General features: G+C 46.5%; 1 protein-coding gene across 1 annotated transcript; it reads right to left on the reverse strand.

Moving 5' to 3' along the window:
• Positions 1–485: 485 nt before the first annotated feature.
• On the reverse strand, positions 486–26,296 carry LOC110482051 (monocarboxylate transporter 2). Its single transcript, XM_021550972.4, has 5 exons — positions 26,063–26,296; positions 24,927–25,174; positions 11,576–11,719; positions 4,862–5,710; positions 486–2,417 (listed from the first exon to the last, which is right to left on the reverse strand). Exons 2-5 carry the CDS (start codon positions 25,141–25,143, stop codon positions 2,125–2,127), a joined length of 1,503 nt encoding a protein of 500 aa, XP_021406647.2. The 5' UTR covers positions 25,144–25,174; positions 26,063–26,296; the 3' UTR covers positions 486–2,124.
• Positions 26,297–27,262: the final 966 nt, after the last annotated feature.

The raw sequence follows: 27,262 nt of genomic DNA on the forward strand, positions 1-27,262 counted from the left end.
CTTATCCAATGAAACATTTTTTGCCCTCAGGGGCAGTTTAACAAAGGCATCTTTTCCAGAGGATTTTCACAGATAGCTGAACAGAACTCCCTTTTATTAAAAATCTTGCCTGTATTAACAAAGTTTTATGGCCTAAAAAGCTTTTTTGGGGTTTCTGAGAGATGAGGTGCCTGAGTATCAGCTCCTGCCACAAGGACAGCTGGGCATCTGGGTCATTGCACTGAGGATTTATTGATACAAGCTGGTGGAAAGGGATGAAAATCATCTTTTCAGGTCCTTGCCAGGTCATTCTGCACAGCTTTCAGACTCCTGGGCCCACCACAACTGGAGGTGTGAGTCAGGCTGGCCCAGACCACCAAGGATATCAAAGGAATCCAAATCAACCGGAACATGAGGTTGTGACCAAGAGTTGTGCATGGAGGCAGCACTAGAAACCCTCAGAGGATAAACTCCTTACTGAATCAAGAAGCTGCATTACACACACAGGAAAATGCAAACTAATTTAATTTTCTAAAATAGTTTTATTAAGTATATGACAGTGTATTACAGAAGGCATATTGGAAAATATTAATGACCTTCTATTAATGTCTTTTTAAATGAACTATCACATATATATTTGACAGAAATAAAGAGTATTAAAAACAAGCACTGAAGGCCTAATTATTTTGTATAGAGTTTGTTTTTTTTTTCAGAGAAATACAAGTTATGACTTAAGGCAAAAATTTAAGCCCTACTGAAGTCAAAGACCACTGATCTTCAAAGAAACAAAAGAATTCACAGAAAAGGTTTTGTACAAGAAGACCAGAATGACCTAATTTTAATAGTTCAGTGTATTTATGAAAGTATTTTTACAAGCCTTTCTTCCTATTGTGTGCACACAGACGAAAATACAGTTCTTCAGAGAAAAAAAACACATATTGGTGCCATTGAAACAAAGAAAAAGGAGAACTAACTTCTAGACTAGTTTTAGCTATGAATGTTGGTGATCTGCCTGAAAAGTCCTTGTTTTTATCTACTCAAATCCATGAAATTCCACAAAAGTCTGATGATTCAACTGCATGATGCCATGCTCAGCATGCACAGCTCTTGGGCAGCAGCTGCTTGGAATAAAATACATCAGAGTGCAAATTTTCTCATATCTAAATTATCACCACAGGATGAGAGCCTCCTACGTGGTCTCAGCTCCACCTCTGCATCCCTGACCTGGCAAATATTACTTTGTGCAGCAGGGTGGCATGGGGCCAGCAGGAATTGCAATGCCAGCACCAGGGAGGTGCCCACTCCAGCCCAAACAAGGGGGAGGCAGCTGGGTTTGGATTCCCTCCAGGATGGATGCAACTGAAGCAGGTTAAAAAAAAACTTGGCACAAGGTCCCAGCTCTGAGACAGTGTTCAAAATCACTAATTGTGATTAGTGTGAGGCACACAGTGAGCAGAGTGCATTGTACACAGGTTTAATGCACTGTATTCCCCTTTTCCAGTGAGGGGAGACCTGTGTTCAGCAGGGCTTTTAGGCAACTCAGGGCAGTGGATTCCATTTCAGCTCTGGCTCATCTAAGCTTTATTCACTGATGCAATGATGCCCAAAGCCCCTCTGTTATTCAGTTCTTCATATGAACAATTAATTAATAGTGGCAACACTTACTCTCTCACCAGGGTGTAGCAAAGAAAAAGCTCACTAGAAATGGTAAGGCATTCAGAAATTGGATAATAAGTACTTTGTAACCTCCTAGGGGAAAATTAAATTTGCACTGTTAGAATGTAGGCCAAGGATTAACTTTAAGGTTAAATTTCTGTCCTGCACAGACAAAGAACCTGAAGGACTCCTGTCTCATGCCAGCCTCATCCTGGCCCCCTGCAAAGCATCACATTTCCCTTTTCTGTGGGAAATGGGGAATATCTAAAGGAAAATCTTGCAGGACCTTTGGTATGCAAGCAGATACTGCAGTGTCCCAGCAGTTTATAAGAATCAGGACTTGTTTCTGTTCTAGCCTTCTCCTACAACAAAGAAGAGGATGCACATGGCAGAGAATGGAGTAAATTTTTTAAATCTACTGTGATTTCAGAGCTGGTGCTCATTTGAGTGACCCAGAAGTCATTTTCCATTCAGCCCATGAGAACAGGTTTAAACTTCATTTGTGCCATTCATTTCCTTCTTTAATCCTTCTCGCTTCTCTCTCAAAGGTTCCAGCTCAGGCCCATCCTGTGTGGAGTATTTGTTCCAGGTTTTTTTGCCTTCATTTTCTGTCCTTAGAGAGTTAGGATCCTCTTCTTTTGCCTTTCTTTCCTTCTCCTCCTTGGCAAGCATACGATAATTATAATAATTCATGATGAACAGAAAGGTTCCAGCCAGGACCATCACAGCTCCACATTTAATGAACATATATTTATAGTCCCCAAAGGTATCAACAATAATTCCTGTAAAATATATATTAAAAAAGAAAAAAAAGGAAATTTAGAGATGATGGCAAGAGTATTGTGTTTTCAAATCCTGTATATCAAGGAACACTCCTGTGGCTTTAGGATAAAACATTCTCTGAACTTCTGATCTCTTCCACAAACACTCTGAGCCTGCAAATACTGAACATGTGCTGCACTACTCAGTCTGTGGGTAGTTGACTTTGGTACAGGTAATGCTCTGATAATTTGCACAGTTCAGTAGAAGTGGACAGAACCTACACTGCAAAGTCTGGACTTTTCCAGCACATCTATTTTTTCCATGCTAAGCTACTCCTGTGATCACAGATCTTGCAGGCAGCATTTCCACTGACTCCAGTGATCAACTACAAGGATGTCCACTTGGCTTGGCAGCCAAAAAGCAGCAGCTTTTGGGAAGACTTCCACGAGAAGGCACCAGCCCAGTGGGTCTCATCTCAGGCTCTTGGCAAAGACCCTGTGATTTATTCCACCACGGGTCACCCAGCAGCATTAGAGGCGGCTCAGCTTTTGGTCACAGCTGCCCTTTCTGCAGTTACACTCATGATCTAAAGAGGAGAGGGCACAGCGTGAAACTGGAAAACATTAGTTCCAGGGAAAGCAAAGATGATGCTGTCTGTGTCAGATAATGCCAAGACAAATGTGACAGGTTCCTCTCAAAGGTTAATGCCTCTGCTACGGAGTTACAGAGTAATTGAAGGGAGATGGCTTAATTGAAATGTCACCATTCTCTTTTATGTCAAAATATAATGCAAATCTTATTTGGATTATGATCCTGAGCATTAATTCCCATTTACTGGGCAACACAGACCATTCTTAACATCCCAAATACTAATTAAAGTAAGACCCAATCCTAACCTGGCCTTCACAGTACAGACAATCTTCCCTGAAACTGCCCCATCATCCATTAGCTCTCTGACGTTTTGGAATATGTTCTCCTCCTCAAAAAGAGGGACCTTTAATTACATCCCAGTTGACCCTTAATGTTGAAAAGCTGATGATTAATTATCCCACTGCATTGCACTAACAAGGGGCTTTATGGTTACCAAATAGATTTCCTGATCACAATAATAATAATAATTTTTAGCTGGTTTTGGTCAGTGGTTTTTCCTGAATCATCCTAGCTGACTTGGTACACCACTTTCAATGCAGAGTGTTTTTCATGCTCCTGGTGAGACATTAACCAAACGCTAATTGCAACAATTTTTCCTTTTCTGCTCATCAGGATGACCTAGAGGTCTCTTAAATAGGTTTCAATGAGAGTTTTAATGAGTAGAGTATTGGAAAATTCAACAGTAGGATAGTCTTGTCTCTTTTCCTTTGAGAATAAGATAAAGTCATAAAACACATTGGGAACAATTTACTTACTTCATTAAAGCAGAACCCTGCAGTAGGTTATTAAAATGCCAAAGAACCAATAAATTTGCTGCTTATTAAAATGGTGGGGAAAACCCTACAAAACTAATATTACTGATTATTACACAGAACTATTTTAGCCTCATTAGCAGTCGCTAGTCATTAACTTAATCTCCCACAGATGAAAATTATATAATTCAGAAAACAGCCATTTTAAAATTGTATTTTCTTTTGTTTGTCATTAATTAAATAATGAATCTCTAAGACAGCAAGAGGATACAGCTGCTTCTGTCACACTGTATGAGTTACCTAGTAATATGAAGAATTAAACAGCTCTGCAGGATGTGTCATATGAAGCATTAGCCAGATCTCAGTTTTGAATCCAGGAAAAGGGTTAAAATTGCAAAAGAAGCACATGCTATAGAGGGAATATTAAGGCTGTTAAATCACAGGATATCACTGGCCTTACTTATCTTTAGATGACTGTAGGTCCTCCTGGAGACTCAGTATTGTCCACATGGACCTTTGTGGGCTCTGCCTTTTGATATTTCATACCATTCCCACCAAAATAAATATTTTTAAAATTATTTTTAGAACAGACTTAAATCTTTCAGCTGCACTAATACGACTGACTTTCCTAAGTGGAGTCCTCAGGGTCTTAGAGACAAAAAGCAAGGTTTGAGTCAAAAAGAGGCTTTCATAGAACTGTTGTGTTTTACTTAAATTTGGTGGACTCCAGCCTTTTGCAAATGGAGGAATGTCCAGGAGAATCTGTCTGAAGTGCAAGGTTGCTGGTGTTGCAGGAGGCCCCATTTTGCAAGTTCAGTTCAAGAGTCTGGAGGGATCCAGAATTAAAAGATGACTCTCCAAGACTCACTTCATCAGAAAGGAGAAAACAGGAAATGCTGGAGGAGACATCCAGGACATCCTTTCCTGTCCAGTTACTCATAGAAAAATGGTGATTGTGAGGCAGAGAAAACACATCTAGAATAATTTCCCACAAACTGTGCTTGCAAAAGTCTAAATCCAAGCGACAGCCCAGTGGCAGCAGAGGAGGAGAAGGCACTCACCTCCAATAGGGGGTCCCAGCAGTATGGTGCAGCACTCGGCGATGGTGACGAGGCCGATGGCGCTCGTGAACCGGGCAGCTCCCACCAGGTCCATCAGCGTCTCGAAGAGCATGGCACACACCATGCCAAAGGCCAGCCCAAAGAAGCTGGAGTACACGATGAGCCCCGTGTAGCTGGAGGCCAGCGGGCACAGGAGGTGGCAGGCGCCGTTGAAAGCGATGGCGAAGCTGAAGAAGTACTGGATCCTCGGCCTCACCCACCTGCTGTTGGCAACGATGCCGGTGGTGGGGCGAGCCACCATGTCCACGATAGCCAGGATGGAGAGCAGGGAAGCAGCGGAATAGTCGTCGATGCCCGTGTGCTTGGCGTAGGGTGCCAGGAAAACGATGGGGGCAAAGAAGCCCAGGAACATCAGCACGTTTCCAATCAGGTAAATCAAGAACCCTCTGTGTCTGAAGAGGGAAAAGTCAAGGTACTGATTGACTTTTTCAAAGCAGTCCTTTTCTCCTTCCTCTTCTGTTTTGTTCTCCATGGGGCCATCTGTAGTGATCTTTCCTTTCAGAGCATCCTTCCCTTCCTCAGTCACCTGGGTTTTGACCAGTGCTGTGCCTGGCCCGATGGGTCTGAAGAGAGCTCCTGCCACACAGCAGTTTAATAAAATTGCCCCAAGAATTAAAAAGCTGCCCCTCCAGCCAAAATTGTCAAAAAGGAATTGGTTGAGAGGTGCCAGGGTGCAAAGCATCACAGGGCTCCCTGCCATAGCAAGGCCATTGGCAATGGGTCTTTTCTTCAAGAAGTATTTCCCTATGATTATCACTGATGGCTGAAGGTTGAGGGCAAGGCCAAATCCTGGAAAACAGTTCAGATAAACAAAGGAAAATTTAAGACCCATTTCTCCTCAGTGCATTGTTTTAGGAAAATCACAGTCAGCTGGTTCACTGGTGGCTACTCAACACAACAATCTGGATAAAAACGTTGCCCAGGCTGTCTCTGAGTTCTGGCTGCCACATTTGTGTAACCAGACCCCAGAAACACTCTTTCATTGTGAGAACCCCCTTCCTTCTGCTCTGCAAATCCCTTGGTGGCAAAACTAGCACCAAGAGTTTGCTTCAGAGTGAACCAAAACTATTCCCTCACGGAATGCTGGTGGATTCTGTCCAGACACAGCCCCCTTGCTGGGGGAGAGGATTGATCTGTTTTTAAAGAATGACAACTCCCAGTTTGAGGCAGGTTGTTTTGGCTTGGACAGTGTCAACCCCCAAAGTGCATCCATCCAGGGCTGGCCTCTCCTTCCATGGGCACCCAGCTCTGCTGCCAGGCAGCCAGACCTGCACAGAAAATAACATCATCCTCCTCAGCCACAGCTGATGTGGTGCTGTGAGCAATGCAGGTCTGATGCAAAAGATTTAGAGGTCTGCAAGTACACAGCAAAACAGCTACCGAGGATGCTAATTACACAGGACCCCAGAGTGTTTCTTTTAATTAGAATTTATTTTTATTGCATTTAGAGGCATAAATGCCATTGTAAATCTGCATTGCTAATTCAATTGGCCAGCTTCTCCTGCACAGGTGGAATCTGCAGGCAGAAATATCAAATTCTGTGATGGTTTCAGTTTTCTGTGGTTCTTTTTGAGAGCACTGGCATATAGAACCATAGAGTCACACAATCAGTAAGGCTGGTAAATACCCCCAAGACCATGGAGTCCAACCTGTGACCAATCATCACCTTATGAACTAGACCAGAGTACTGAGTGCCACCTCCAGCTTTTTCTTGAACACTTCCAAGGATGGGGAATCCACCACCTCCCTGGGCAACCCATTCCAATGCTTAGTCACATTTTCAGTGAAAAAATCCTTCCTGATGTCCAACAATTCTTCCTGATGCCCAAAATCAATAATCAATAGTTAAACATCAATAATCTTTTCAAGCATTTCTATGACATGAAGTATTTTCATAAAAAGTTCATTTTTCAGAACTCCATCAAAATGGCATTTAAAAGTCACTCCACATATTTCCACTCCATCATCCAGGAAAGAATGAGCCACATTAGAACAAAGCAGAAATTTAATCCTTGAAGTGATTGTATCAGAGAACATGAATCCTGAAAATAGGGTCGTGCAGATTTTTTCTTGTTCATTAGTCGATATAATTAGTTTGTTTAACTGTGCAGTACATAATTAGGCATATTGCTTTACAGAAGAGAATTTACAAAGGTCAAGGTCCTCGAAATTAATTAAGGAACACTATCATTAGTCACTGATAGAGTAGAATCCAACTGATGCAGCAGAATCCAGCCAATGCTGGATAGCTTCGGTTTAAATGGGTTTACAAAATTATGATTTTTGCCAAGTCTAAAGTTATTTTTTTAATTACTTTGAAGTATACAACATTGAAATGGCAACACATTAAAATAATTCTGGATACAAAACATTTTCAGCAGGAACTTTTTTAGATAGTCCATATATTAGGCAGGACACATCTTTGGGAAGTGCAGCCTGCTTGTAATGCCTATAGGGCCAAATTCAGGATGACCTGGGAGCCACAGAGGAAAACCACAGCCCTGGTTAGAGAACACCCTTGGACAGTGCTGAAATATAGAAATGTATCTTTTTCCACCTGCGAAGATGCAGCACAGCAGGTGAGAGTTTTCATTAACTCCCCATGTCCCAGGCTGGTCAGTAAGAGCAGAAATTGAACCATCGTTTCCACAGAGTCATTTTTGGTAGGGACACACCACACATCTTCCAAAGGATGAAAATGAGACTGGATGCCAGCTACCCACTTAAACAATAATCATCTCAATTTTTTTTATTATGTGAACATTAATTTGCCAGTCAGACAAATCGAATTTAATATTACCTCATGCTCTTCCCATTAATTAAATTTGGAGAGTTTCAAATTGAATAACTGGATTTTCAATTTACTTTAAGCTTTTGGCTGACTTTAATAGGAAATATTTACATCCATTTTATTGCAGTTTTCAGAAACTACAGCAGCTTTTCCATAGCTAGAATTGTTACTCAATAACCACATTTTCTCCCCAGGGATATGACAGAGAGGTCTGTCAGTGGTGTTGCAAGAACAGAAGCAAACCTGTGCCAGAGGGAGTGTTCTTTCCTGGATTAAATACATCTCACTCGTATTAGGAGGAAATAAGTGGTGCTACAGGACTCAGCTGTGTAGTTATTGATCTTGTTCTTACTTTATTAGCAAGGAACAATCCAACCAGGTATTTCAGGGCTCAACATTTACAGCCATGGCAAAGACTCTGCTCTCATTAGTCCACATGCCTCACCCAAGATCCCTTTTTATTTCATGGCAGTCTAATTGGTGCATATTGAACTAAACTCTGACCACTCGTTACCACCTTGCAATTAGCTTTGAAATTCGCTGCTTCTGCCTCAGACTTCAGAAGAGGTTGCATGTTGAAACACCTACTGTAACGCATCCAGGCTGGCATCTGTCCAGGTGGACAGCTTGCAAACCCCATTTCTTTTTCTAAGCGCCGTAGGGAAGCAAATGGGGAGAGGCTGGGAGGTTTCCTGTGCGTGCAGAGTGCCTCGTGCAGCCCAGAGAGCCACCAAGGACAGAGCTGCCTCCACCAGCAGAGCCTGGCTCCTGCTCTGCATGCAAATGGAAACAGGCATAATCAAGTCAGCAATGAGATTGCCGTGTCTAATCCCTCCACTGCAAACAGATCCTTCCTGCTCTGCTCCTCTGAAGAGATTTCTATTAATATGCCACAGGCACAGGACTGAGGCAGAGACCTCCTCGTACCAAAACCTTGTTTTTACCTTGCTCCCTGTGACTTACATGAGCACAGGCTTTTACATCAGTCTGTTTTCTTTCCAGGCTAGTAGGAAGGAGGCTAGAAAGAGTGTGATGTTTACAGGTTGCTTTACAGTTACTGCAAATCCCCTTTACAAAAGCCTCCCTCCTCATGCAGCAGCACTGTCACAGCCACATGATGGGCAGGTGGCTTCCTAATTGCCCTTGAATGCTTCCATGCTAGGCCTGACCAGCAAAGATACTTCAAGCTTAATTGGAGGCATCAAACATGTTAGCAGGCTTCCAAGCATCTTCCCTTCTCTGTCAAATTAATATTCCTTCCCCAGCACACTCCCATGCCTGGAGATGATGGATTATCAGCCAGCACCTCATCCATGCTGCTGCCCTTCTTCAGCAAGCAGGAGGGAAAGATGCACAAAAAGATGTGCTCTGCTCAGAGGAAAGAGCACAGCAGTGCAGACAGAGAGATGTGGGGGTGTTTTAGCCCTGTACCTCGAGGCACAAGGGTCACCTGTGTGCACTGAGCACTGTCCCCATCATCAGACTTGGATGGTGGACTGTGGGAATCCAGAGCTTCCCTCTGGCTGCCCTGGAAGGTCTGGGACCCTGGCAGGGGTCAGGAACCCCCCTGGACAGAGCCCCCAGAGACACTGGCTCTGATCTCTGTCCATGGAAAAGAGTTTTCAGTCTTACAGGATCAATTACAAGCCCTGAGTGTTTGATAGAAGTAATAAGTGTGGCACGGGTGCATAAGTAAAATTTTAGGATTCTAGATTAGGGGTCCAAAGGGGACAAGCTGGAGGAAATTGGGTGTGCCTTGTCCTTTTTCTCCTTCTTCATGCCCTCCATGTCTCACTGTGGTGTTGGCATTTTTCTGTTGGTTCAGGCTGGGGACACACTGTCCAACGTAGGTGACAGATATTGGCACGTTCTTGTAAATGCAGCCCAGGGAGTTTCTGGTATTTAATGTTTGTCACATCCCACTGAGGGCAGAGCCCCACACGCTGCCCTGCAGGACAGAGCTGGGCAGGGCAGCAGAACATGTGAGAGATAAACAGAATAAACAACCTGGAAACCAGCACAGACCAATTATGGCTTCTGCTTTGGTAGCAGGGCTGAAAGACAGAGACTTTCTACAATCTTGGGATCATCAATACCTCAGATTCTGACAGTGGGCCAGACTTGCAGACACGTTCAGGGACCAAGAGCAAGGTGTTTATCAATCCTAGGTCTGTTGGGGTTATGCACAGAGTTCCCTCCTGTCACCTTTTCAAGTGCTTTAGAACAGAGAAGTTGGTGCCTCCCTAAAGCCCTGTTTCTTGTCTGAGTCCTTCTGCTCACCAAAGTGCATGGAATATTTTCAGCAAAGGGTTTATGGTTTCCATGTGCTAATCCAGCATTAGTCAACTCAGAATTACAGAATGTTTTAGGTTGGAAGGGACCTTAAAACTCATCCCATTCCAACTCCCTTGCCATGGCAGGGACACCTTCTACTACCCCAGGCTCCAAACCCTGTCCAGCCTGGCCTTGGACACTTCCATGGATAGGGCAGCCAGCTTTTCTCTCTGCACCTGTGCCATGGCCTCCCAACCCTCACAATAAAGAATTTCTTCCTGATCTAAACTGCCCTATGTCAGCTGAAAGTCATCCCCCCTTGTCCTGGCACTTCCCCCTTTGCCTTCCTAGGGGACATTTGTTTGGGAGGAAATGATGCAAGCTCATGCATTAAGAAATATTGGGAGACATTGGTTAATTTTATTTCCCATCAATTTGTTTCTGGAGTCTCTTTCAAGGAATCTGCAATAATAACACAGTTTCACTTAATTATAGTGACAGTCCTTAGGAAGAGTAAAGTTTAAGAGAGGGAATCCTATACAGGAATTTATTCACTACTGTATAGATTTAATAAAGGAATATTGATATAGAAGAGCAGGGTGACAAACTCTCTGTCCCAATTTACTTTGCTAGTGGCTGGTTTTATTGATTTTAAATGTTGAGCTCACATTTTCACATTCAGAAAGCAGCAACACTTAATGCATCTGCAGAGAGATTGGGAACATTCATTAAACCATACACCTGGCAACCTCAGAAGCCAATTTTGAGCTCATTGTTTCATGCTTCCAAGCAGATGTCCTACCTGCACTGGAATAAACTTTGCCTGCACCTTATCCAAAATAATAAAAATACTTACAATTAAGCATCTATACTCATGTGGAGAGATGTAATCCATCTACCTTTAAAAGCAATAACCTGGCACCTGCAGGCTTTAAAGGTTCTGGACTGAGCTTATGTCTTATTCTGCTTGAGTTTCCAATACGGAATTTCATATTCCAATACAGGCAATTCAAATTGGAACTTCAAGAAGGAAATACAGGTTTGGTTTTGATTTTTTTTTTCCACAATAGGGAAATTGTTGCCTATTTTCAGCCAACTTCAGCAGTTCTTATTTTCAGATAAAGGACCTCCTCACCTGACAAGCTGGAAAAGGGCAAATAAACTGAAGCAAACCCCTGAAATCTCCTTTCATGTTCCTCACAGAGGGAAGATCACACACAGGAAAATAGGAACAAGGGTGCTTTCTTTATAGCCACACTTGTACCCAGAAGGACTTGCTGTGCCCAGGGAACAGCACAGTCAGCCTGGGTTTGCTTCAGGGGAGCTGAGGCACTGCTGGCCACCAACCCCAGCAGCCTGGCCCAGGGACTGAGCTGCAGAGAGCACAGCCCTGCCTGGATCCCAGCCAGGAACAGGCACAGGGAACGTTCTCTCTGCTGAAGTTCATCTGGAGCATTGCTAAATGCTTTGTCCCAGCAGATTTTTTATCTCACAAGCTTTTTACCTCAGCACTTCCCCTTGTGCTTGTGCTGCTGTGGAAGCCCCAGGCCACCAGAAGCGTGGAGGGGAGGGAGGTGCTTTGTCCTCACCCGTGATGAAGCCCACGCAGATGTAGAGCTGCAGGATGCTGGTGCAGAAGGCAGCTGAGATCATCCCCACGCCACACAGGAGGCCCCCAAACATCACCACGGGGCGGCTGCCGTAGCGGTTCACCAAAATGCTGCTGATGGGACCTGGGGAGAGAGGGCACAAAGGACCTTGAGGTTGCATCTTCTGACAGAAGGGCGTGTTTGACACAAAGCAGGTGAAGCTCTGCAGTATCAATGGCCCTGAGTGCTGCTGACAGCTCCCAGGGTGAGCTCGGGAAGAAAATGGAAAAGCAGAGCTCTTGCTGGTGGAGATGGCAGCATGTCCAGTGCCACAGGCGTGTGATCAGTGACAGCTCCTGCCCCCAGGACTTCCAGGTGTCACCAGAGAAGGCAAACAGCAATAACACATCATGTGAACACAGCATCCCCTTGATTTATGATGAGTTAAACTACCCACACAAAGCAGTGGCTCATATTGTGAGGCAGATATCACAAATGCTGTTGCATTTTTTATGCCCCTATTTAATGCAATTCCAATATTGCTGACCAGGACCAAAGCTTCAGCAGAACAGTTGTTAATTAAATCTTAATAGCAGTCCATGTAGGTAGAAAATGTTGGGGGTGATGGATTAGCCAGAGCTCAAAAGAACCAGTCTGGACTTGCATTTATGCAAAGAGGAGGTTCAGGGCAGTGCAAAATTGTGAAAGAGGGAAATGGCTTGACAAAAACTGTGCACACTGAAACAAAGCATTGAAATCTGAGGAAGTGAGACCAGTGAAAATCAGAATCACAGTAAGATATATATTGGAGGGACTTTGATGGTACATCAGGACCAACTTCCTGCTCACAGAAAAACCAGAACTAGAAAAAGCCAAGCTAAACAGGAAAGAGCAGTCCAGAAGTTCAAGCTGCTAGATGTAAAGAAAAGATTCTGTATTACTCAAAAATCCTGAATCAAAATGCTTCAAAAGTGATATTGGTAATGAGGAAGGGGAATACAGGCAGATTCAATATCTGGATTTACCTGGCTGTTTGTGGTGCTACTCATCATACAGTAATGGTGTTTCAGAGCCCAGTGTGCCTGTTTGCCTTCATTCCTGCCACTTCCCACACCACTCACACAACACTGCAAACTGGTATTTTAAAGGCATCTCTGAAGATTTGGCTGTAGGTTCTACCTCATCACAGAGCCATGGTAGAATATTGACCTTTGCTTAAATAATCTCAGCCAGAAATAGCTCCAGAGCTCTCTCCAGACCCTGCAAACCACAGCACTCCTGATCACAGGAATGAAACCCAGAAACTCAACACTGCCTCAGCATGGCTGACAGCACCCAAACAAGTTCTCAGTTGTTATAATGTGCAAGACTAGAAAACAGTAGATATGTCTGGTTTAATCTGGAGAATGGAGCCCATAGAAATACTTTCTACTTGATGTCTGAGGTCAAAACACTCATAAATTAAATGCACACAAGCTCAGTCTCAGCAACACCCCTGTGTGATCTGTGATCTAGTCCCATCAAATGCACCATTCAATTAAAATTTCTGTGTGTCTATAATTACATGGAGAGTTTTTCTGCTAATCTTGTGACTGGATTCACACAGGTGCCTCCTTTTGCTGCACAGAGCACTACAGAATTCAATGAGAAGTTCTGGGAAAAGGGATATATATCTATTTCACATCAGCACAGTGAAAAAGACATCCCCTTCTGTCTGAGTTTCCCCTGGTCAGGACCTGAAGTTGCATCGTGCTTGAGCTGGTCTCAGCACGTCCTGTAATTCAATAGAATTGAGCCAGTGTTCCTCAGAAAGCCACCACCATATTCATCTGCAGCCTAAGGGCATGCAACTCTTCCATTTTTCAATTTTCCACATGTCTGCATTTCTGCAGAATCAATCTAATTACTCAGCTAAGAAAATGTGGTTTCCATTACCTTCGCCCACTGGCAGAGAGCTTGCACCCTGTAGGATGCTGTACCGTGGAGCAAAGCATTTAAAGCCCATAATATTCCTGCTAAGGCTCCTCTCCTGCTCTGGCCTGGGATAGCTACCATGGAGAGAAGCCCCTGCTATGAGAGGAAAACCAGGACTGCTCACAGATGTCCCACTCTTGCAGCATCCAGCTTAGGAGAAGGGAAATTAGGGTTAATATCCTCTCCTTTCAGTCCATAAATGGTTGAATTTGCTTCACCCATCACCAAGGATGGGCTTGGACCATGACAGCAAATAATGAACTGGAAGGGGCTGAGGGTAGGATACCTTCTGCCCAGCTATGGGGACAGCTGTACAGCTTTTATTTTCCTCTACGTCAGCTATAGAGGCTGAAGGAGAGGAAAATAAATGTTTGTTTCCCAACTATTGGCTTTACAAATGAGAGCAGTGTTTCTGTGTCCCTGGGGACACTCCATGGGTGCTGTGTCCTCAGCCACATCCCAGCAAGCACTTATTAAGCCATGAGACTGAAACTTTTCCCCATTCTTGTCGTGTGTGATCTCTCAGCAATGTTTTACAGGTCTGCATGACCTTCACCTGCTGCAGCCAGAGCCATCAGTTTTACAACAGGAAAATCAGCCCCAAGTTTGCCAGTCTGGGGAGGAGAGCTCTGCTCCCAAGGGTGTCACCTGCCTGGGCTGGGCTGCGCTCACGGGGAACTGGGACAAAATTCAGAAGTGCAGAAGGTTTTCCTTCACAGCATGAAGTGTCCAGGCTCTGTGAGCCTGCTTTGGTAAAGAACCACAGCCTGCAGGATCACTGTCCTTGCCTAGGGACAGCATCTGAGCAGCCTCACCCACACAGAACTGGGCACCAGAGACCTCTCAGACCCTGAGTGAAGCAGTTAGATCAAAAAACAGAAGCAGAACATCTGGACTAAACCTCAGCCACAGAGAATCCACAGTAAGAGCTATGATGAGCACTCACCTGCAGGAAAAGCTAGACCTAGCAGGAAAACCTACATGAGACACCAAAAAAATCCAACCCAAAGCTCAAAAAGTTGGCAAATCAAACTTCCTTGAGTTGTTGCTCAAAGGCTGAAGGGTTTATAAAGGTCCTCAGCAGACCTTTTGAATGCATTGAAGGAAATGCAAAATCACATCCCCAAAACTACTTCCACTTAAGTCATTTGGACCTACAGAAACATCCACAGGCTTTAGCAGAGCAACCTTTCAAGATCTCTCCTGTCTCTGGGTGGAAAGTGGCACACACAGTCTGTGCACACTTCAGCTCCCAGCCCTGCCAGCCTGGGCAGTGACAGAGCACACACAGGGACCCTCACCTGCCCAGGGGTCTGCAGCAATCAGCATCACACCCAGCAGATCTGAGTGCACCCATGCCACCTGCACTGGATTTCTTGAGGGGGAAGTTGATTAAACATCAAACATTAGATAAACTAACAGCAGCATTGTGGGGTAGCTTCAGAAAACATTAAATAGCTCAAGCTGGGGCAGAAGGCTGAAGAAGAGGGAACAGAAGCCAGCACTGCAGTTGTGGGGAATGTGAAACACAATTACTGCTATGCTTGCAGCTATTGCACAAATTAAAAGTGTGACAGGCCCTGGCAGCACAGTGGAATTGAAAATCAGGTCCTGCCATTTACCAGTTACTCAGCTGGCATGGAAAGAATAAAGATATTGTATATTAGCACAGAAAAACTATTTAGGGTAACAGTGTGTGCAGCTTGGATCCCAAGGCCCCTTTAGCTGCTAATACCTGCCTGCTCAGACGTGCAGGAAGCACAGCTCCCTGTCCTGGCACCCAAATGAAGGCATTGTTCCCTCCTGCAAGCCTGCAGCAGGACAAGCTAAGAGGAGTCAGGGTGATTTTTGCTTCTTAATTTACAGCATCAGGTGAGAACAGGGCAAGAGAAGCAGCTGGCAAAGCCCTCAGAGAGCTGCCATTTACCTGGCTTGACCTTGCAGGAGCAGTCACAGAAATGCTGTGCCAGTCCCTGGAAAGTCAGAGAGAGGAGCAAAAGCCATCCCAGCTGCAGAAAATGTCCCCAGTGCACTGAGGCTTCTCAGGGAGCAGAGCAGTCAGGGCTGTCCCCACAGCCCCACCACCAACAGAGCACTGCAACTTCTCATGATGAAATTAGAGGCATCATTTAATTAACCCCAGTACATTCCAACGAGAAGAATGCTGACATTAGAGTGGTGTTTTGGTGCAGGGAGGGATGGCATTCCTTCCCACCCACCCAGCCTCGTGGTAGCCCCTTCCATGGCCCAGTGACTTCCTCCCTTCCAATGAACTTCCAGCCATGGCCATCTTTTACCACCCATTGCAGGGGGACAGCACAGGGCAGCAGAGGGCTCAGCGGGGATGCTGAGCCTCATCCTGCTGCTGGCTCCACTCAGAGCTGTGCCTGTGGCTCTGCACCTCCCCTGGCTCACAGGGACCTGCTCTCCATCATCTCCATCAGCCCATGGTAAGAGCAAAGGATGCCAGGAGTGCTTCACATTACACCCCAAGCCCTTGCACAGCAGGATGCACACCACGAGGCTCCCACTTCTGCCTGCAGTAAAACTCTGCAGCCTGGAGAGCAGCAGTTTGCACCAAATATCCCCAAAAGATGTAGCTGGGATCATGGAGCCCCTGGAAGACTGATGAAAGAAATGTAAAGCACTATCCTCAGCCTATATAAATCACCCTGGTTTAGTGCCTGTGCTGTTTAAAGCTTCTCTTTTCTCATACCTGGGGCAGATTTCCATCCTTTGTTAGCTGGCACATGAAAAGCCAGGTCAAAGAGGCTGCTCTTGGTGGCAAGAGAAACACAGAGACACGCCAGTGGGGAATGCAACAAGCCTGAACTCATTTGTTAGCTTGTCCAATTACTTTTCACCTTGAGTTTTGTGTTTGCAGAAGTGACAAGGACCCTGAAGAGGAGACTGTAAAACCATGAAGAAAAAGCAAAATACCCTGGGCTCTCCTCTCTTCTCCTCCACTAACCCAGGCCACCTTGTCATTCATTCTTCTTGAGTCACTGAACTATGGTCCAGAGAGGGTCATAATGCAGAGCTGGCACATAACAAGAAATATCAATCCAGACTGGCTTAAACTCTTGCAAGTATGACAGTGCTCAAAAAATAGACACCTGAATTGCCTTCCTGTTTTCCTCAGTGAGCCTTATGAATTTTTTATGAGCTGCAAAACTTCCAGTGCTGGTGTGAAACACTGATGTATTTCTAATAGGGACTAAAACATTCTTCCCTCCTATACCTCTGACCCTGTATATTTGAGTGTGTGTGTGTGTGTGTGTGTGTGTGTGTGTGTGTGTGTGTGTGTTATCTCTCTCTCTCTCTCTCTCTCTCCTTATTTGTAAGGTTTGGTTTGTATTTTTTTTTTTTTTAACTTAACCTGGTAGTAATAGTAACAGCATTCCTCCTTTCTGTTGGAACTTGTCCTGGATGAATTTCTGCTGCAATATTTCTGTGTAGGGCTGAGGCCCTGAAAATCTGCAGCCCAGAGGTTTTCAGCAATGTGTGTTTTTTCCCAGGTTTCACAACACTGACCTTCTGACAGGGTAAAGTGGCACAGAGTCAATGCAAATGTTCTAGGTCTGCTGGTCAGACCATTTGATGACCACACAGGTGATAAAACACTTTAAAATACTTTAAAATACTCCACTGCACAGACCACAGGGCTGGAAGATTTGAGACCACCAGTGCTCCAACAGTGGAGACTGCAACATGGAGCTCAGCTTTTCCTGCTTTTCCAAGTGGCTCTAAAGAGCTCTTCCTGCACAGGGACATTGGTCAGCACCAAAAGAACTGCCCAGATAGTTAATATTTTCCAAGCTATTGTGAAAATACAAATAGGACCTCTGCATGCCATGATTGCCATTAACTGTGGGAAGTCACTGGGGACAAAAGAAGGAGTGCAACGTACTCAGTGGAGAGGGAAAGGGGGGAAATTGTATATATTAATGGAACAAAGCCTATTATTACACCAGTAGCAAAGCAGCAACAGGAGCAGGCCTGCAATTTCCTCAGTAATAATCTCACTCCCTCTGTGGAATAACAACACTGCCTTTGGCTTGGTAATTTATCCAGCAGGGCACCAGCCCACCATAACAGAGCAACCTCCTCATTACCCCCCTGTGGAAGAAGTGCCCCCACGTTATTAATGTGCTGCCAGAGCCCCCCAGCCTCGGGAGATGGGGGGATCAGCCAGCAGCTCCTGGTGACAATGCACAGCCTTAAAGGGAGGCACAGGGAAAGCCCAGGGCCCAGCTGCACACATGGGGGAAAAGGGATGGGAGGGTTAAACCCTGCAGCTTTCACTCTTTGTGGTGGCAGAAGAGACTTGGACAGCTCCTGCTTTTCAGTGTTTGTGTCACCAGGGTGTGGAGAATAACTGGCGGCACCTGCTAATCATGAAGCCTAATAATTATTAGTCTCAGCTGCATGGTTCAGATGGTTTGGTTTTCACCTGCATGGGCTGAGGAGCCCTCAGACCACCACCCCTTCCTCAGGCAGAGCTGCTGGAGACAGGATGGTCACACACTGGGGACGAGTGGCAGTGAGCACACGCCCCAGGTGACAACCACAGTCTCAAATACTCCTCTGCCAGGCCTGACAGAGCAGCTTCCATAGACCTGTCCACACCTAAATCACCCTGATGCCTTCTATTAGTGTTATTTTACATTGCAAATAGTCGATTTTAAATAAGGAGGATGAAATCCAGCACATGGCACAGCAGCTCCAACAGCTAACCTGGCCCCAGAGCTGGTTCATTTGCTCCCCCATGGGTGAGGAGAGCAGTCAGGTCATTTAAGGGGGTAATGGCTGCAGCTCCAGCACAATCCCTGTGAGATGATGCACAAGCCAAGCATGGCAGAAATTGTTTGGACACACATTATTCAGTCATCAAACTGGTCAGTCCTGTAGTGCCTGGGCAGGACTGGCACTGTATTCAGCTGGGAAGGGAGTGAGGGCAATGAACCATTGCAGCAATCCTCCTTCCCCTGCACCCACCAGGGGACTGACCTCCCACCTGAAATTCGAAATTTGCCACTGCAGCAACCTGATGCCAAAAAAAAAAAAAAAAAAAAAAAAAAAAAACGAAGAAGAAGAAAAACGAAGCAGACAAGGCCCAAGCTTCAGAAAGACAAAATGTTCTCTTCCTTATCCAGCAGTCTTATCTGATCAGTGCTCTGGCATTGCAGTTTCCAGATTAGCCAGCTTAGATGCTCCTGCAGAGCACAGAGGAGCCACAGGCCATCAGCTCCCAGGCTGGGGCTGTGGCCAAGGTCCTTGGTGTCACTTTGAGTTTAGGCAGGTAAATAACTTAAATAACTTCTCCTGCAAAGGGACAGCACTCAGGGGCTCCCCCAGCTGCAGGTTTGGGTCTCACCACAGCCGCTCACCTTCACAGGGTCATGGCACCACAGTGTTTGGGTTGCTCTCCTGTGATTTCTTTGGCTGCCCTTTTGCCTTGGCAGGACCACTGGCTTTCACCCCTCCCATCACTGGATCCCACTCCCATCCCAGCTGCAGGACAGGAGTTCCCTGGGTGGCTGGAACATCCATTCCTGGAGGTCAACAGCCCTTGGTTCCTGCTCTTAACACACTGCTCCAAAGCTGGCCCTGCCTGCTGGTGGTCTCCAAGGGGCTTTCCCACCCCTGGGACTCTGCAGGACCTGACCAAGAGATCAGGGACCCTGAAGGACCTGACTAAGAGATCAGTTCCCCAGAAGAGCTGCAAAGCTCTGGGACAGGTTGGCACCTGGGGGGAGAAGCTTCCACATGTTTGAATTCCACTTGGGGGGAATGGATTATGACTTACTCCTTGGCTTAACACCATTAAGAACCCCCCAACTAAAACTCTTCACTTCCTTCTTCCTAGTTCTTATTAATCTTGGTTTTTATTAAGTCTATCACATCTCTATTACTGCTGCCTGGTGACCTTGATAGCTCCAATGAAGGGCAAAATGTTAAAGCTTTGTGACCAAGTCCACGAACACAGAAATATTTCACCTGAACCTACAGTGCTATTATTGCTTTTAAGTAGAACAGAGCTATTTAAAAAAATAAAAAATATAAGCCCATACGTGGTGACCTTGCAGAGCTGGAGTGCTCTCTGAGAGTCAGGAGAAGTATATGAATCTGCAGCACCATTCATTACAGAAATCAAATCATTCCTCATCCAGCTTTCTTATCAAAATCTGGGATTCTGGTGCTGCTACCCCGGGGATTGCCCCTGTGTGGGGAGGATTTCTTGTTCCCACAGCAGGGGAGGCTGATTGAATGGGACTCCCAGAGGTGGGGAGGGTAAGGAAAAAGGTGAAGTCCAGCATCAGGCAGCTCCAGGGAGCACCTGGCAGGGCTTGGGCCAGGATAGCAGGATGCTGGATATCCACAGCTCTGTGAATAAGCAGAATAATCCTCCTCCTTTCATTTCAGAGTCCACAAAATACCCAGGTGGGAAAGCACAGCCCTAGGGAAATCCTAGTAAAACCCCACTGGAGAATGAATGTTTGTGGAACCAGTGCTGTAAGCACAGCAGTAGAGAGAGCTGACACAGGTGATCATAACCTTGTCCTTGAAAAACCCACCTCCCTCCCATGCCTCAGTTTCCCCTCGTAGTGCTGTGGTGCTTCACAGCTATTTGAAAGCAATGGAGATGGCTGGAGAGCCCTGGGTGGGGTCTCCTGGAGGCAGAGAAGGTTTTGATAGAGTCTGGACCAGAGCAGGAGAGAACATTGGCAGTTTTGATTAAGTTAAAAACTGCAGAATCAAACTCATTATTAATATAGCTTTATGCCACTGCATGTTGTAAGGTTCTTTCTAAAGCTGTCACTGCAATTTATCATGCTAGCAGTGTAATAAAATACAGCTATAAAATTTTGGATTAAATGTTCAAGGTCAATGGTGGACTTTCAGCTTCCCTATCTCTTCCTTGCTGCTTTAGCAGATGCTCTATTAAGCACTTACAAGCTCTGGGAGAAAGTTTTTTTTGAGAAAAAGATTTAGTTGTGGAGCATTTCCAGAATTGAATCTTCAGGTAATTTGATCTTCACCAAATTACAAACCTATAAATAACAAGACTAATAAACACTGGTTGGTTTCAGGTGGAGGCTTTTTCCCCAGAAACACTCTTATTTTTATTGTGTTTGCAAAATGTGTCTCTCTGATACTGTCTTTGTAAAATGGACAGATGGAGATTCCTTAATTTTAATAAAAATTTGGATGTGTGAGAGCAGCACCCTGGAGATTTTGGGGGGAGTTTTACAGCAGGGTGTAGTGAGGCTGAAACTCCACTGCAGTACATTCTGAATAAAAACAATGCATGCTGCTGATGCCATGAGCCTGAGCTTTTTGTGTATTAAAGGGCAACAGAAGCAGCACATATTTACACCTGCAAGCTGCATACAAACATGCACAGCAATTGCAAAAGAGTGAAATTCTTCAAAATAGCTAAAAAGAAGCTCCAGTGTACCCTGGTGTATCCCCAGCTATTCAAGCTGAAATGACTCTGCAGGAGGATCTGCTCTCTGAGCTCCCCTTGGATGAAGCCTGTTATTTCATTATAAAGATGGAGGAAGCATTTGGCCACAGAGTCACCATTTTAAATTTTTTTAAAAAAGAAAATGCAGATGCTGTCTTAGTATTAAATTATTCTCTCTATTCTGGCACATGTGCCAGGAGGCTGGCTCATTGTTCATGCTCTAACAGTTGGCCATAATGAAGGATATTACTTCTTCCCATGACCCTTACCTCTCTTGCAGCCTCACAGGAGACTGTAAGAGCTACAAGAACATTACTGCTATTAAATTAGTGGCATCACTATTTCTTATTTTCAGAATGTTTGGCTGTTTCCCCTGATGCTGGATAGGGCAACTAATTTACTAGCAAATTAATACTGCTTATCTTTTCTTTCCTGAGAGCTCTGCTGCCTCCTGCTTTCCCCAGGGACACATCTGTAACCTAGCTGGAAACGTGTCACCCTTAAAAGTGGGACAAGGACAGCTCATTTTGGTGAACCTGGCAGCACCACACAGCCCAAATCAGGAGGTGCAAAGGCCAAAGGCTTTTGGCTTTGCAATGAAATTGTTTCCTAGACAAAACTCACCCCTGTACGTGAGGCAAAAACTTGGGAATCTTGGCCTTGTGCTGGCACAGCAAACAGTGCCCAAGAAGGCAGTTTGCAGAAAGCAGCCCTGCCCAGGGCACCTGGCAGCACATTTTGGGACACTTGCTGTGTCCTCCTCACCCCCAGAGGGTTACCTGGGTGCTGAGGGGCAGGTGAGAGCACCTTTAGGGCAGGATGATGCCATGGCTCTTGGTCCCTTACAGAATCAGAGAATCATTAAGGTTGGAAAAGACCTCTAAGATCATTGATCAGATCTTTTTTTCCTTTTTTTTTTCCCCTACAACAAAGACTCTGCTCTGTAATTCCTTTCTCATTTGGGGTAAGGAATGAGCTCTTCCACCCACGACAAGAAAGAAAAGAAAAGTAGAAACATTGTAAAACAAATCCTTCTTTATCAGATTGATAGGGCTTTAGCCTGTGGGATTTGGTCAGAGAAAAGCAATGTTCCCTGATGCTCCTCACTCTCAAACCTCCCAGTCTGCTCTCTGCAATTGGAAATGTGGAATTGCTGAACAGGAGTTCTGGCAAGGGCTGCAAGTACCCCATCATAAAGTCCAGGCTATCCACTTTACTGCACAGTAATCTGTTTTACTACTTGTATTATAGTGACAGAATTGTTTTCTGCAACCTAGTTCAGATTAAGAAACTGGGGGATAAGACACATTAACTTCTGTAATATATATTGCCAGAGCCTTGGCTGGTATAAAACAGCTTCCTGGGGGAATTCAGCAGAAAGTGAAGGGCAGAAACAGCCCTGGCTGCTGATTTTCAGTTTTAGTCTGAAAAACTGGAACTCCTTTGGTGCTACAATCAAAGCCTCAGGTGGTCACTGTAAATCTGCATCCGTGCTGTCAAAATCAACACAGCTTCTCCAGCGGAGATTTGGGTTAGTTCATGTATTTTCAGAAAACAAGCCTCATTTGCATTATTTATGAAATGCAAATGCAAGCTCTGTTACAGTGTAAGCAGCACAGTCCAAAAACAAGTCCTTAGACCAATGAGAACACCAAGGAAACTGGGCACTGTGTCAACAAAAGCTGTGGCCAGTGAAAGCATCGACCTCTGCGTGCCTTGCCAGGGCAGCGGGCAGGCAGGGTGCCCTGGGGCTGCAGGGAGCTGGGATGGGGCACTCCTCACAGGGATTCCCTTCCATGGCCCCCTGACACCAGCAGATCCACCAGAGGCACCCCCAGACCCCCAGGGACATGTCCCCCCTCCAAGGACAGGTGCCTGATGCTGCATGCAGGAGATGCTCAGTGCCCCACGGGGCTGCAGACAGCATCCCCTGCACCTCCACACAGCCATGACCCTTCTGCCTCATTTGGGAGAGGAAGGGAAGGGATGGAAATGCTGTGTCAATAACCATCTGGTTTGGTAGCTCTGGTAGTTAGGAGTATGTTGAAATTTTAGCATTTTTAGAATTCCGTTTTTTGAAAGATTAGCAAAAATCCAGTGTTAAACTGTTTTCTAGTTTTTCAGCAGAGTAAATCAAGCCTTGCATCCTCACAGTTCTAACAGGCACTGCCACAGAGCAAAACCTGGGCAGCTCAGAGGAGCTGTCCTTTAATGAGGATTTCCAAATCACTGGAGTCATGCAGAAGCTGCACCCACTCTGGTGTTAAATGCCCAGTCAGTCAAAGCAGAGTGTTAAATACACTCCTGGGCACCAGTGTTTCATTGCTCCGTGCTCCAGCAGCTCCCACCATGCCCTGTCTGCAGCCACTGAGCCACCCAGCACCTCAGCCAGGGGCACAGGGAGGGTCCCAAGCACCAGGGCAGAGCAGAGGAGGGGAGCCTGGTAACTGGACATAATTCTGAGCAGTGCAGGGCAAGAGATTGTACAAAGGTACAGACACCTGCAATTCAGCTCTATCATCCCCCACACCACCGTGCAACAGCATCAGGGAGAGTGAAGTCAAAGCTCCTGCAAAAAGGCAGGAGATGCTAATTTAATTGGGATAAAAGTCCACTGCAACATCCCAGGTACAGAGCACTGACTTGAACACTTGGAGAGACAGAGAAGAAGGTGGGTTGGGAAATGAGCAGCTAGAAGGAGGCAGCTGTGATCAGAGCAGAATTTCACCTGCTCCAGCACCAGCTCCTTGGCCATGAGCTGAACCCCAAGAGGCTCAAACTCCCCATCCAAACCCCTGTGAGCAACTTGAGGTGCTGCTGGGTGCAGGGCTGATCTGCAGAGCATGCTCCTCACTTGGTCATGGTCAGGCACACAGCATCTCTTCCATACCAGGGGATTTTTTTATTGGAACAAAAAGCAGAGCTGCCAACAACTCACAGGGGACCCAGCCCACAGGTAAATACTTTGGCACATTTATTACAGTGTAATGGGACAGCAAATGGGACAACAGCACTGGCACAAGCAGGGGATTTCTCTTTCTAAATCACTACTTGGGTTTTGCCCTCCACGTGCTTCATTTGTGGGTTCTTGTATAGGAACTCAGCCTTTGCAGAGCTCGTCTCTGTAGGACCAAGTCTGGGTTACAAGAGAGTGGATTACAATAGGTCCTGACTCAAGCCTTGCTTCCACCTTACAAACGAATACAAAGCAACTTTATTTTCATTAGCAACTGTGCTCCTCAAAAAGCGCTACAGTGCATTATGAAGGGAAAAAAAATAAAAACAACCCTTTGTAAAAACAAAGATTATTCTCAGAATTTCTTTGATAGACATGATAAATATTGATGAAGCTTCCTGCAATTGCAGAGTGTGGTTCCTGTCCACCTCCAGCTGAAGATTTAATCAAGGGCAGCCCATGTATTTCATCCAGTCATGAAAGTGATATTGAAATCATAAAAAAGAGCAGTTACATGCACTGCTTTACAGCAGATAAGAACGACTTGCAATTTCATTGCTGTCATTATCAGCTGCCACAATAAACAAGCAGCTACTTCATTTATTATTCTACTCCACACTCAGCTCTGGCTGAAACCCAGACCTAGTTATTTCCCACCAGCCTGTTCTCGGGGCTTTTTCCCTGATGCCCACAGAAAGTTTTCATAGGTAATCTTCTGCTTTCTGGCTAGGAGCCCCTCAGGCTCCACATATGACTTGTCTGCCTAAACAAACATTTGGAAACATGATCAGAAAGCAGAACTGCGGATGGCGCCCATACAGATGGACATTTGGTTGCTGTCCCTCTGCTCTGGTCCAGAGTGGAGATTCCTGGCCCAGAGGGGAGATTCCTGGCCCAGAGTGGAGATTCCTGGCCCATTGCTGCTCGGGTGCTGGTGCAGGACCACTCACCTGCGCCATACGTGGTAGCCAGCACGATGGAGGAGACCCACGCGATCTCGCTATAGGACGCGCCAAAGAAATCCTGGATTTCTTTGAAGAAGATGGCCAAGCCTTTGGGGAAGGCGTAGGCGAAGCCGATGGAAATGAAGGCGCCGAAAACAACCACCCAGCCCCAGCCGCCGTCCGGCGGGCCGGGCGCTCGCCCTGCCTCAGCGGGGGCCGGCATGGCCGGGCGGGCCCGCGCTGCCTGGGGAGCCCTGCAACACAAGGGTGCAGTGGTGGGGTCAGTCCCCAAATGCTGCTCCTTTGAACCCCAGTCCTGGCATGCTGCTGCCCCTCCAGACCCCAGTCCTGAGATTCTGCTCCCTTGAACCCCCAGTCCTGAGGCCCTGGACCCCCAGTCCCCGAATGCTGCTCCCCTGGAGCTTCACTCCCTGGATGCTGCTCCCTTGGACCCCTCATCCCAGGATCCTGCTCCCCACATCTATAGTTCTGAGATTCTGCTCCCCTGGACCCCCAGTCCCAAATGCTGCTCCCTTGACCCCCAGTTCCAGGATGCTGCTCCTCCAGACCCCAGTCCTGAGATTCTGCTCCCCTGAACCCCCAGTCCTGAGACCCTGGACCCCCAGACCCGAGATGCTGCTCCCTTGGACTCCTCATGCCAGGATAATGCTTCTCACATCTGTAGTCCTGAGATTCTGCTCCCTGGACCCCCAGTCCCAGGATCCTGTTCCTCCAGACCCCAGCCTTGAGATTCTGCTCCCCTGGATCCCCAGTCCCTGCATGCTGCTCCCCTGGAGCTCCAGTCCTCGGATGCTCCTCCCTTGGACCCCTCATCCCAGGATACTGCTCCTCCAGACCCCAGTCCTAAGATTTTGCTCCTCTGGACCTGCAGTCTTGGGGTGCTGCTCCTCCAGACCTCAGTCCTGAGATTCTGCTCCCCTGGACCCCCGGTTCCCGAATGCTGCTCCCCTGGCCCCCAGTCCCCCAAATGCTGCTCCCCTGGCTCCCAGCCCCCCGAATGCTGCTCCCCTGGACCTCTAGTCTCCGGCTGCTCCTTCTCCAGACCTCAGCCTCGGGGTGCCGCTCCCTGGGCCCCCGTCCGGGCCGCTGCTGCCCCGATCCCGCCCCGCAGCCCCGCACACCTGGGCTCAGGTGAGTCCGTGCGCTGCGCGCCCCAGCCGGGCGGAGCGGGGCAGGAACGCCACGTGTGCGTGCGGAAAACACAACCTGCGGCTCCAGCCCGCTGCTGCCCCACCCCGCTGCCTGCCGAGCCCCGGGACACGCGTGGGACAGCGTTGGGACAGCGCTGGGACAGCGCTGCGACCCGGCACCCGCGGGGAGCGGCCGCTCCGCCCCGGCCGGGGACACGCTCCGAACCCCCCCGGCTGTCACCTCCCTCCTGTGTCCTCGCCCCCAGCCGAGCTAACATCACCAGTCACCCGTTAATTAAGCCACCTTCAGCTACTTAAACGCAAATTGTTGGTTTTTACTTCCCCTGTGTTTCCACCTGCATCCCTCCTCTTTTCTCCTCCATACCAAGTTGTTTGCTGCTCTCCTGCCCCTGGACCACATCATCGTTATTAAAAAAAAAAAAAAAAAAAAGGAGAGTGATTTTTTACACGGGTAGATGCTGATAGGACAAGAGGGAATAGATTTAAACTGCAAGAGGGGAGATTTAGGTTAGGTGTTGGGAGAAAATTCTTCACCTGTGGGTGTGACAGGGCATTGGCACAGGTTGTCCAGAAAACCTGTGGCTGCCTCATCCCTGGAAGTGTTCAAGCACAGTCTGGACAGGGCTTAAAGTAATCTGGGATAGGGGAAGGTAGCAGGGGGGTTAGAGTGGGATGGGATATAAGGTCCCTTCCAACATAATTCAGAATTCTATGGTTCTGTGATCATTGCACAATTCTGCCCCCTTTCATGGTCACCAGTTTGCTGTGTATTCTGGTTTTCACATGGAGCTCTGGTTGGGAAAACATTAAACAGTGTTTGCTCTGGCTGGAAAGGTGCAGTTTCACCACAGACATTTTATCTTTCTCAACCTTGCCTCCCCTTGGCTTAACAGCCCCATGTGTGTTCCATTTTTCTACTTGCACCATGAAGCAACTGAGAGGGGAAAAAAAATCAGGGCCTTGCTCTGCAGTTTACCTGGCACAGTTAATCTGGAGCTTTAAAATCTCCTCACAACACAGCTGTAAGATGTTTTATTGCTGCCATTTCTTTCTTCCTATAAAACTGAGTAAACTCAAAATGACCACAAGTCTTTACTCTCAGCTGTGGGGTCACAGCATGATGACTTGGAGAGTTTTATTTTGGTACAGCCCTGACTCACTTTATGGGCT

This window comes from Lonchura striata, chromosome 12 (assembly GCF_050655825.1).
Source record: "Lonchura striata isolate lonStrDom1 chromosome 12, ASM5065582v1, whole genome shotgun sequence".
NCBI classification, from domain to species: domain Eukaryota; kingdom Metazoa; phylum Chordata; class Aves; order Passeriformes; family Estrildidae; genus Lonchura; species Lonchura striata.